Raw genomic sequence first — 12,200 nt, forward strand, 5'->3', positions numbered from 1 at the left:
CAAAAATTACTCTTGTGCACTCATCTAGTCTTCTAGCAATTCTTGTAATGCAATCAGAAAGGGGAGGGGGGAATCGGTGGTTTAGGGTGCATAATTTCTATTCCTAAGTCCTACATAACTGACCACATTTACTTGCTTGGCCACAAAGCAGGAGGTGTTAGTGCTGGTCTCTACTGAGATTCAGAAAGTGTGCACTTACACAAGGGAACAGATGCCTTCAGCTCACAGAGAACAAGATGCTATCTCATTGAACATTACTAATATTATTATTACACTTTTAAAATTAAAGATGTTATTGGCCACCAGGCTTACAATTTCCTAAGTGTCTCTGGCTATTGTTTCCTGATCTTTGGAAAGATCTTTGGAAAGATCTATGCTCCTGTGGAGTATAGACTGGATTTTTACAGCTGAGCCTATACCTTAAGCAGACCGGCCCTCAGTCATTTACCCACGTGACTTTGCCAATGACAGCCCCGCCTATCTTTTTTGGACCTAAACAGGAGGAAGGCTGTTGGGGTACCTGATGGTGATGATGCCTTGGGGGGGGCGGAGCCTAAGAGGGTAAGCTCAAATTTGAATGTGTGGGGCCAATGCACTGCCAGACAGAGTCAGTGAGGCAGCAGGACTTGAGGCAAGCCTTCCTTGGCCTAAGACTAAGAAAGACACCCTGGAATCCACAATGGACAGGTAAAGCCGTCTCCTCATGGGGCGGGGGTGCACTGGCTTTCCTCTCCGAGCAAATCTGAGCTTTCAGATTGGCAGCTATCTGCTTCTCTCCTCTCACTATCTGACTCACTGCCTGGGCAATCTGCACGTTTATTTCTCTGGATCTGTCACATCTGTTCAGATCTTACACGCTCTCTGCCTGATTCTCTCTGTTCTCTCTCTCTCTCTTCCATATTCAAAAGAACTCCTATGTGCCACGTATGGACTCGTCCTGAGATGTGTCGTGCAGTTAGCACTAGTTTAGAGATTCAATTCATGAAAAGGTATAGCAAGACTATAACTATATTACAAACGGTAGTGGAAATTGTACTAATAATTTTGTCAGCATTCACCTACAAAAGGACTTGCAAACCTTCCTGGGGACTCTTTACTGAAAAATTTAGTTACAGAGTAAGGAGATTATTTTTTAATGCCCATATTCAAAATTAACTGCTTGAAAGTCACTAGGATGATATGTATCTGTTACAGGGAGAAAAATCAGTCAAGCACCAGTAAATAACTTTATTTAGTGTTAATTGTTAGGCAGTTAGTGGCATTTTTACTACTTATCTAGTCTTCCTTTTAATTTTTTAATTTTTTTTTATTTTGAGAGAGAGAGAAAGAGAGAGAGAGCAGGGGAGGGGCAGAGAGAGAGGGAGAAAGAGAATTCCAAGCAGGCTTCATGCTGTCGGCACAGAGCCCAATGTGGGGCTTGATCTCATGACCTCTGAGATCATGACCTGAGACAAAATCAAGAGTGGGACGCTTACCCAACTGAGGCACCCAGGCGCCCCTACGTATATAGTCTTTCGGTTTCGTTTAACTTACTTCTTAAATGTATTTTTAAGATTATCAGAATGTTTTCACAAGCAGTTTATGATAAGTTATTATCACATAACTTATTTTATTTCTACAGAAGTATGAGAATCATACTTAATCCTTATACTTTATCTCAACTTAACTCTTTTACAAAGCGTTTACACTACAGAATTGATTGTTTAAATTAAAAAAAAATTTTTTTTTCAAAAGATTTCAGGTAATCTTTATACCCAATGTGGGGCTCGAACTCACAACCCCAGGATCAACAGTCTCATGTTTCATCGGCTGAGCCAGCCAGCTGCACCCAGAATTAAGATTTTTAATGGGAGTCTAAATGTTCTTCAGCAAATTTTCTTGAGGGCAAAAATGTCAAATGTCTGCTCAGTTTGCAATCAGATTTTGAAAATTAATCTGAGGTATAAAGAGGTAAAGGGTCCAGTGAAAATATTTGTGCATAATGAAATGCACAGCAATGATTAAATTCGTAGTTGAAGTTCAAAGACACAAAAAGAGAAAAGATGAAATTCAAGAGGAGAAAAGGGGAAATATACAATTATCATTAAGGAAAAGAAAATCTGCAGAGGGCATTCGTCAGGATTATTTTTAACCCATTTGTCTCTGTTTGCATTGCTGGGGATACAGCGATGTTCTGCCTCACGGGGCACAGCTGTCCAGAGCAGCTGGCAGCCCGCGACCTTGAAGGACTACCTCTACAAAGTCCTTTGTACCCAAAAGAGAAACCAAGAGAACAGGATACTGGAAATGGGCTCCTAGCTACAGTTGAAGGAAAGTGATGGACCTAGAAGGTTAACAGGTCACAATCAAGTGATTCGCTTCACTGTGGTCGCCTCTGACAAACAGTAACGGACTGCTATATTTCCCCGTGAGGCAGAAGGCAAAAGTCCATCTGAATTCCCTCACCCAACTCACATCCCTTCCAGAACACCTTTTCTTCCTCCCAGCAGCAGATCCGCTGTGTGTGATACGGTACCTCTCTCCACCCTTTGCTTGGCCATAGAGCCCAGGAGGGTACGTTAGGTGTTTAAAGAAACGTCTCAGTAAGAGATGATGCTTAGTCTGTTTAAAACCGAGCCCCCCGGGGCACCTGGGTGGCTCAGTCGGTTGAGCGACCAACTCTTGATTTCAGCCCAAGTCATGATCTCACTCACGGTTGTGGGATCAAGCCCTACGTCCAGCTCAGCTTTGTGTGGAGCCTGCTTAAAAATCTCTTTGCCTCTGCCCCTCCCCCCGCTTGCTCTCACATGCCAATTTCTCATTCTAAAATGACATGATTAAGCCATTTTTAAATTGCTTGATATACACGATGTGTATACTGGTGATAAACCCAGTTCTCTGCCTCAGGATTTAAAGTGTATTTCAAGAAGCTTCACGTGTGTGAGGCGAGACATTTTAAATTGAGATGGCTATAAAAAGTTCGTCCTTGCTCACCTAATTAATAAGGTTGACACTTGGATACTTAACTCTTGAATTCAGGGTCTATCACATGTATTGCATTAAAATTAATTCTCAACCTATGTCATCACAAAGACTGGGACATGTTTGTAAAACCTTTATTCACAATAGCCTCAAAGTGGAAACAGTCCAAATGTCCATCGACAGGTGAATGAATACACGTGCTCTAAGCCATGCAATGGGATATTACTTCGCAAAACAGAGGATCAAACTATTAATACATGCAACACTACAAATGAATTTCAAAGTGAAACAAGTCGGACACAAAGGAAGAGATAATGTAGGACTTATACGGAATTCTAGGACGTGGATAGTGACATACGGTGACAGAAAGCAGATTAATGGTTGCCTAGGAAAGGGGGGGGAAGAACTGACCGACATAGTGAATGAGGAAACTCTGGGGAGGCGTCCCCTGGAAATGTTCCGTATCCTGACGGTGGTCTCAGCTTTGGGTGTTTACATCTGCCAGTACTCACAAAATTGTACATTTTAAAAGGGTGACGTATGTAAATTATGCCTCAATGGTTTAAAAAAAAAAAAAAAAGGTGAAATAAGTTTCAATTCTCTTGCCAGCCAACCGTATTCAAATCCTTGCCTCGCTCTTTGTTTTTACAAGTTCACTGCACTTTTTCTGTTTGTTTTAATTTGAGAGAGAGAGAGAGAGAGAGAGAGAGAGAACGGGGGAGAAGGGCAGAGGGATAGAGAGACAATCCCAAGCAAGCTTCACGCTCTGCACTGAGCCTGACTCTGGGCTCCATCCCACGACTCTAGGATCATGACCTCTGGGACCGTGACCACAGCCAAGCCGAAATCAAGAGTCAGACGCTCAACCCGAATGAGCCACCCAGGTGTCCCTACAAGTTTACTGCACTTCTGCCCTGGGCCACTAAGTGGCAGCATTATCTCCACAACTTGATAAATACATTTCTGGAAGAGACTAAAGACAAAACTCAGAGAAACCATCAGTGCTTTGGTATCAACCATACTATATAGCTTGTGTTAAATCCACAAACGCAAGGAAACTTGAGTCAGCACAGAGTATTTCCACCAATGCAATGCAATTTAGTGCTCGTGACAAGTAAAACACTGCGCTAGGAATAAGGAAAACAAGGGCAACCGGTCCCTGCATGCGAGCGACATAACGTAATGTTTAGATTATATTGCCAAGTTTAAAAAGCAGCAGAGTGCAAAATTCCGTATGAAATCAGTATAATCCAAACCATGTAAATATGACTGTAAAATACTAGAAAAACATAAAAATTTTAACTCTTAGATACTATCCTAAATATTGAATTAGAAAAATTTGTTTTAATTTTTAAAATTTTAATTCTTTAATATTTATTTATTTATTTATTTTTAATTTTATTTTTTTCCATTTACATCCAAATTAGCATATAGTGCAACAATGATTTCAGGAGTAGATTCCTTAATGCCCCTTACCCATTTAGCCCATCCCCCCTCCCACACTCCCTCCAGTAACCCTCTGTTTGTTCTCCATATTTGAGTCTCTTCTGTTTTGTCCCCCTCCCTGTTTTTATATTACTTTTGCTTCCCTTCCCTTATGTTCACCTGGTTTTTATCTTAATGTCCTCATATGAGTGAAGTCATGATATGTCTTTCTCTGACTTATTTCGCTTAGCATTAATACCCTCTAGTTCCATCCACGCAGTTGCAAATGGCAAGATTTAGTTCTTTTTGATGGCTGAGTAATACTCCATTGCATGCATATATATATATATATATCATCCATCGATGGACATTTGGGCTCTTCCCATACTTTGGCTATTGTTGATAGTGTAATTCTTTGTACTTTGAAACCTAACACTTAACTTTTTGTATTAGTCAAGTTAACAACAGCCAAGTACTACTCTTACGTTAAAAAGAGATTTTTTTTCCTCATGAAGTGACACTTTTCTGCCTCAAAACACAAAGTCTAAATGGGGAGACAGGTCAGCAATCAATTGGTAACCGAGGATGAGAGATTCGGTAGGGATGAACTGGAGAACCAAGGGAAACTACAGGAGGGTTTTTCTTTTGAATGTTTATTTATTTATTTTGAGAGAGAGTGCACATAGGCCCAGGAGGGTGGGGGGGTGGGGGTAGAAAGAATTCCAAGCAGGCTCTGCAGAGTCCTATGCCAGGCTTGACTCCACGAACTGTGAGATCAGGACCTGAGCCAAAATCAAGAGTCAGGTGCTTAACACACTCAGCCACCCAGGTGCCCCAGGAGGGTCTTTGTCGTTGTTAAGTGTTCGATTTTTGCCTAGGAATTTGGGGACGGTGGTAGCAAGAAAAAAAAAATAAAAAAGAGTTGAATTGTGGTTAGGCTGTGAAGGATATGTAGGTTTTGTCCAGTGAAAAAGACAGGAAAGCATTCACCGGGAGGAAGTGCATCAGCGAGGTGATGGGAAAGAAAAAGCCTCAGACGGGGCGCCTGGGTGGCGCAGTCGGTTAAGCGGCCGACTTCAACCAGGTCACGATCTCGCGGTCCGTGAGTTCGAGCCCCGCGTCAGGCTCTGGGCTGATGGCTCGGAGCCTGGAGCCTGTTTCCGATTCTGTGTCTCCCTCTCTCGCTGCCCCTCCCCCGTTCATGCTCTGTCTCTCTCTGTCCCAAAAATAAATAAATAAACGTTGAAAAAAAAATTTTAGCAAAAGCCTCAGAACACACGAGTACCACAGGCACTTGAAGGTAGGGAAGGGCAGGGGGAAAGTAGTAGGAAAGGAGGCTAGAGATGTAGACTGAAAACCAAATGTAAAAACTGGCCTAAATACCACATTAAAGAGTTATGGGCAGGGGCTCCTGGGTGGCTCAGTCAGTTGAGCTTCCGACTTTGGCTCACAGCATGATCTTGAGGTTCGTGAGTGTGAGCCCCGCGTTGGACTCACTGCTGAACCTGCTTTGGATCCTCTTTCCTTCCCCCTCTCTGCCCCTTCCCTGCTCACGATCTCTCAAAAGTAAAACACAAAGGGGCGCCTGGGTGGCTCAGTCGGTTGAGCATCCGACTTCAGCTCAGGTCGCGATCTCACGGTTTGTGAGTTCGAGCCCCGCGTCAGGCTCTGGGCTGATGGCTCAGAGCCTGGAGCCTGCTTCCGATTCTGTGTCTCCCTCTCTCTCTGCCCCTCCCCCGTTCATGCTCTGTCTCTCTTTGTCTCAAAAATAAACATTAAAAAAAAAAATTAAGAAAAAAATAAAAAAATAAAACACAAAAATAAAGAGTTATGAGCAGAAGAGATTCACTGGGAGCTTTTCAGCATGGAAATGACATAGTCACACCTGGGTTTTTGCGAGATCACTCTGGCACAGCACGGAGAATGTTCTTTTGGAGGGTCTGAGGGCAGTGAGACCAGCTTAGAGGCCAGAACAACATGACAACAGAAGGCAGGGGCTTGGACCGAAGCAGAGAGCAGGGGGAACAGTGCAGATACAAACTCAAGAAATGTTCGGAGGTTTAAAAAATAAAAATATTAAAAAGCAAAAGAGAAATATTTGGAGAACTGAATCAATATATTTAGATCATTACCTAAATGTGAGGAGTTAAGGAGAAGAATCAATGACCCCCAAGCTTTTAGCCTGGTTACTTGAGATGGAAAAGTAAGGAGAGACAGGATAATCAGGATGGCGGGCAGTTTGGGAATTCTGTTTTGACCGTGTTGAGTCTGAAGTACACACTGGGCATTCAGGTAGCATTTGGAGGGGAACTCTGAAAGAAAAAAATTATGGAACCCCAGGAACAAGTTTGTAATTCCAAGTTGTCAGCATCTAAAAGACAGCTGTGGGAGGAGACTGTCCTGTGAGTGCACATGGTTTGGGGGTTCTGGCTACTGTCAATTGGTCTTAAATATAAGCACGAAGAAGGGTTAATAATGGAGTCCAAGTTCAGCTCGGGTCCTGATCTCACGGTTCATGGGTTCGAGCCCCGCATCGGGCTCTGTGCTGACAGCTCAGAGCCTGGAGCCTGCTTAGGATCCTGTGTCTCCCTCTCTTTCTCTACCCCTCCCCTGCTCGCACTCTGTCTCTCAAAAATAAATAAACATTAAAAAAAATCCTTTAAAAAAAAGCCTGAAGGAAAGCCAGGAGTGACCAGAGAAGGAGCTGTACTCCTGTATGTTCCTCCCTCTCTCACCCACAGCCTCCTGATGAAGCAGAGGAAGTTTCTCTACCATTTCAAGAATGTCCGCTGGGCTAAGGGTCGCCATGAGACCTACTTGTGCTACGTGGTGAAGCGGCGGGACAGTGCCACCTCCTTTTCATTGGACTTCGGTCACCTTCGAAACAAGGTATCAATTATTTGCTTCCAAGGCAATTAAAAGTTAGACTATGGGCACTTTTAAAACCATCTGCTGACGGTACTACATTTCAGCCTGTCTCACATTTAGGTCTTCAGATTTCTTTCTTTTTTTTTTTTTAATTTAAGAAAATTGTAGGTTTGTCTATTTTGAGAGAGAGACAGAGACAGAGAGCACAGGATAGGGGCAGAGAGAGGGAGAGAGAATCCCAAGCAGGCTCCGCATTGTTAGCACGGAGCCCACACGGGGCTTGAACTCATGAACTGTGAGATCATGACCTGAGCCCAGATCAAGAGTCAGAGCTTCAACCAACTGTGCCACTCAGGCGCCCCAATCTTTTTCTTTTTTAAATGTCCACGAAACTCAGGGTGCCTGGGTGGTTTAGTCAGTTAAGTGTCCAACTCTTGATCTTGGCTCAGGTCATGATCTCACAGTTCGTGAGTTCGAGCCCCGCAGAGGGCTCTACCCTGATGGTGCAGAGCCTGCTTGGAATTCTGTCTCTCCTTCTCTCTGCCCCTCCCCCCCTTGTGCTCATAAATAGATAACTTTAAAATAAATAGATAAACTTAAAATAGATTTTTTTAAAATCTCTTAAAATAGATAAACTTTAAAAAAAAAAAAATAAACGTCCATGAAATTGTTATGCCCCAAAGCATGTCATCCAATGTCCTCCCCAATCATGCTGGGTACATTACTGCCACACCCTGCTTCAATGCCAAGAGTTAACTGCCCCCAAAATCTCTCCCCTCTCCCCAGCAAATGAATTGCCTTTGAGGTTAAGGAAGAAATCAAATGTAGGAGCCTTTTGATTTAGGAGAATATTATCAGCTCATTCAAGCTAAATCTTAAATGTGAAAATCAAATTTTCTTTAGAATTTTTGAAAAGTAAGGAAGAAAAATTGAGGAAACATTAATAATGACTCAATTCTGTTTGCCAAATGATTCCTATTCCCTTCTGCTCACACAGATCATAAGCCAATGAGGACATTCAGTATGAGACCCAGAATACTCAGGGAAGCTTCAATTGGCTGATTAATTAAACCGATCTCTCAGCATCTAGAAGATCAGAGAATTACACTTCCAAGAGACTTCTTCACCATAACCAGATGGGTTTACATAAGCTTCTGCCAACGATTATTTCCTGTCCCATAACAGGCAGTGACATCTGGTGGGAGGAGTCCCAGGGAAGAATCCATGGGTGGAAGGACACTGACTCATTGTTTAGTGTTTATCTGACTGTTCAGTTTCCTTTGCCTCCATTTGTATTGCGTAAATTATCTCACTACAATCGTTTAACATCCTCATCTCTTTCTTGTTTGTTGATGTGGCACATTCTATGTATGGAAGGCTTTGCAGTTACCAACCCTTTATTTCTTTCTCATTTAAGCCTCACACCAGCCTATTTCACTGGTGTGGAATTAGAAGAGCCAAGAGTTGGGTAAATTGTCTCAGCCACCTGAGTGGTGACGCCAGGAACCGGAACCTAGATCATCAGATTCCGGGGCTAACGACCTTCCCGCAACACTAAGCCGACTTGCTGTATCTCACTATTGTGAGATTATTATTACAATCGCAGGGATCACACAATGCGCAAACACATTCAATTGTTCTTAATCCTTAGCAGTGCCTATTACCTCTCTTACAACACCCCTCTGTCGGCCTTACTCTAATGTGTTTTGCCCCTTCAGAAGTTTCTTACCTCCCCCTAGCGGTCTGGTGTATTTCCACGATGTCAAGCAACAGGACTTCCTTCCAAGCCATTTTCTTTCTCCTTAAAGGTGCAAAAAGTTAACCTCACAAGCACAGCTTAAAAAACTCCACGACAGTGTGATGCTACTTCAACCAGGCTCATTTCATCCTCCCGGTCCACGGAAAAATCCATAACCTGTCTCCACGCCGCAGGGCCACGGCGGCAAAAGGGTTCGGGCCTCGCCGCTCCTTCGGGGAGTTAGCAAAACGTTTTGCAACGTTAAGGCCCAAAACTGCGGACACCCCATAAAAGATTACTGTGGGGAGCAGGTGAATCAATGACCGTAAAGCTACCGGCGCCGCAGTCAAGGTCAGTGAACGTCACCTAAGTCGTCTGCTCTCTCCGCAGAACGGCTGCCACGTGGAACTGCTCTTCCTCCGCTACATCTCCGACTGGGACCTGGACCCTGGCCGCTGCTACCGCGTCACCTGGTTCACCTCCTGGAGCCCCTGCTACGACTGCGCCCGGCACGTGGCCGACTTTCTGAGGGGGTACCCCAACCTCAGTCTGAGGATCTTCACCGCGCGCCTCTACTTCTGCGAGGACCGCAAGGCCGAGCCCGAGGGGCTGCGGCGCCTGCACCGCGCGGGCGTCCAAATCGCCATCATGACCTTCAAAGGTGCGGAGGGGACGTCTGCTGCGCAGGCGCCGTGCGGCAGCTCTGGTTCAGGATTGCAATTCAGAATGAGAAACGTCGGGGGCGGGATCCAGCCGAAAATTATCAACTAGAATTGGAAGAAAAGAATTAACGGCTTGGACACCAGGCTTTGGGGGAGATGAGAATTAAGGGGGAGGGGCTGTGGGGGCATGAGGGGGGCAGGGTTTTCTTTCTTTTCTCTTGATTTGGGATCTGAACTGTCTTCTACCCCATCTCCCTCTTTTTTTTTTTTTTAAGATTATTTTTATTGCTGGAATACTTTTGTGGAAAATCGTGAAAAAACTTTCAAAGCCTGGGAGGGGTTGCACGAAAATTCAGTTCGTCTATCCAGACAGCTTCGACGCATTCTTTTGGTAAGGGGCTTCTTGGCTTCTCCTTTCCTTTCTCTCTCCAAAGTCATCTTTTCCTGCAGCGACTTGTGTTTTCCTTTCTTATATTTTTCGCACTGTCGTTATGTGCGCGTGTGTGTAAATATCACTCCTTATTTTTCCCCCGGTGAAAGCCTATTTTCTGGCTTTTTTTGTTGTTGTCGTTTCTCCCGCATTTGAGTTTGCTCTTCTGTTTCACAATTCAGAGCCCTCTGCCAGGATGCCTTTCCCTTCCCCTCTTGGATCCCTCACATGTCTCTTTCTTGGTTAGAGTCTCAAGAGCTGTCTTAGCGTTCCTTACTCTTCTCTTCCTGTCTCTTCCTAGTCTCCCCCCCCCCCACTTACTTTCTTGCAAAATGTTACAAAGTCATTCCCTGAGTCTCCTTCTCTTTCTCCACAGCCCCTGTATGAGGTTGATGACTTGAGAGATGCATTTCGTACTTTGGGACTTTGACAGCAGCCTCCAAGAATGTCACATATTATAAGCTATCTCTGAAGACAATGGGTAAAAGGACGATCTTTCAAGAAGTCTGTTTTTCTTCAACTCTCACTTCCTTAGAGTTTAGAGAAAAAAATATTCGTATACAGGGCTTGTTTAAAAAACATCTGGAAAGTAGACCAGGAGCACAGGCCCACCGAGGTAGCGGTGCAACCGGTGCGGGTTTTAATGCAACAGCGCCCTCTACTGTGAAATGGCAGAATTGCAGGGCCTGGGAGCGCCTAAAGTGTCCTGTTCTATGACTTTTAGGCTGGGAGGAAACAGAAGGTAACTCCCTAAAAGCATGGTGAGAAGATCAAATATTTTTATAATCAGTTTCCTCTATTATTCGTTCTGAGTTTTTCAAGGATATTACTGATACATTTTTGTACTCTTTGCCTTTGGGGTTCACTTTCAAGTGAACAGACCTCCACCAGTCCATGATCTATGTGGAACCACCTAATGAAAGACTCTGGGTGATTGTAACCCCCAAACATCTTCTCAGAGCATTAATATCTAAGCATGTGCTGTCTGTTTTAATTGTCTGAGGCACGTTTTCCTGTTTGTACACACAACGGTTTTTTTCTTGGTATGGAATATGCGCGATCACCTTCAGGCTATTTTATAATAAAGGATCTTAAAATGAATATGAGGACTGACGAAGACGCGCTGAAAGTTAGTTGGTGCTTCAAGTCACACATCTGGAAACACAGATCCTTTTTAAAGAAGTCCATAGTTCAGAAAACACAACCACACATTTCGCGGGTAATCAGGTAACACTTGGAGAGGAGTTGCTTCAGTGTTGAAACCAGGCACCTGTTCTCCCCGATGGGTCTGTTGACTTGAACCGTGTCAACCAGGCCAACAGGTTCCTACTTTATGTGATGCTTCTCTCAAAGAAATGTTCACTATTTAAGAGAGTGTGATAAAAAGAGAACAATATTTGGGAAGGATGACAGAGCATAGCAAAGAAAGAGAGTTTTATCCAGCAAAATGTAAGGGAGCCAGCCTATGGCACAGAGACTGCCTAGGTGTAACAACTATCCTTGACTGTGAGAAAAATAGTCAAAGCAACCACGTCACTGTGCAGTTATCTCCTGGAAACCCTTGCAATGCAGATAAATAGATCCACAGGACAAGTTGAATGCACAATCGTATTGTCCTACAAATACAAACGGGTGCCGGGGCCAGTCAGTAAAAGAATATAAGTTCTTTCAACAAACAGCTAGGACAATGGATATCTATAGGCAAAAGAATCAATGTGGATCTCTACCACATGCCATATATAAAAGTTAACTCAAAATGTATCAACTGCCTGCATGTAAGAACTACAGACTATAAAACCCTTAGGAGGAAGCATAGGTGAAAATCTTCGTGACCTTAGATTTGACAACAGTCTCTAAAATATGACACCAACAGCACAAGCAACAAAAGGGAAAAAAAATACAGAGATTGGATTTCATTAAAATGAGAAGCTTTTGCACATCAAAGGATAGTAGGAAGGAACTGAAGAGACAGCTTGCAAAATGGGAGGAAATATTTGCAAATAGTGAGTCTAGTATGCAGAATACATAAAGAACTCTTATAACCCATAACAAAAATCAACCTAATTAAAAATGACCAGAAGACTCAAATAGACATTTCTTCAAAGATGATACACAC

General features: G+C 43.5%; 1 protein-coding gene across 1 annotated transcript; it reads left to right on the forward strand.

The window, feature by feature from the left end:
- Positions 1–566: 566 nt before the first annotated feature.
- Positions 567–11,185, forward strand: AICDA (activation induced cytidine deaminase). Its single transcript, XM_086714149.1, has 5 exons — positions 567–687; positions 7,128–7,275; positions 9,383–9,653; positions 9,930–10,045; positions 10,461–11,185. The coding sequence occupies exons 1-5, from the start codon at positions 578–580 to the stop codon at positions 10,512–10,514; spliced, it is 699 nt and encodes a 232-aa protein (XP_086570275.1). The 5' UTR covers positions 567–577; the 3' UTR covers positions 10,515–11,185.
- The last annotated feature ends 1,015 nt before the right edge of the window (positions 11,186–12,200 follow it).

This window comes from Puma concolor, chromosome B4, assembly GCF_028749965.1.
Source record: "Puma concolor isolate L17-30 chromosome B4, mPumCon1.1.hap2, whole genome shotgun sequence".
NCBI classification, from domain to species: domain Eukaryota; kingdom Metazoa; phylum Chordata; class Mammalia; order Carnivora; family Felidae; genus Puma; species Puma concolor.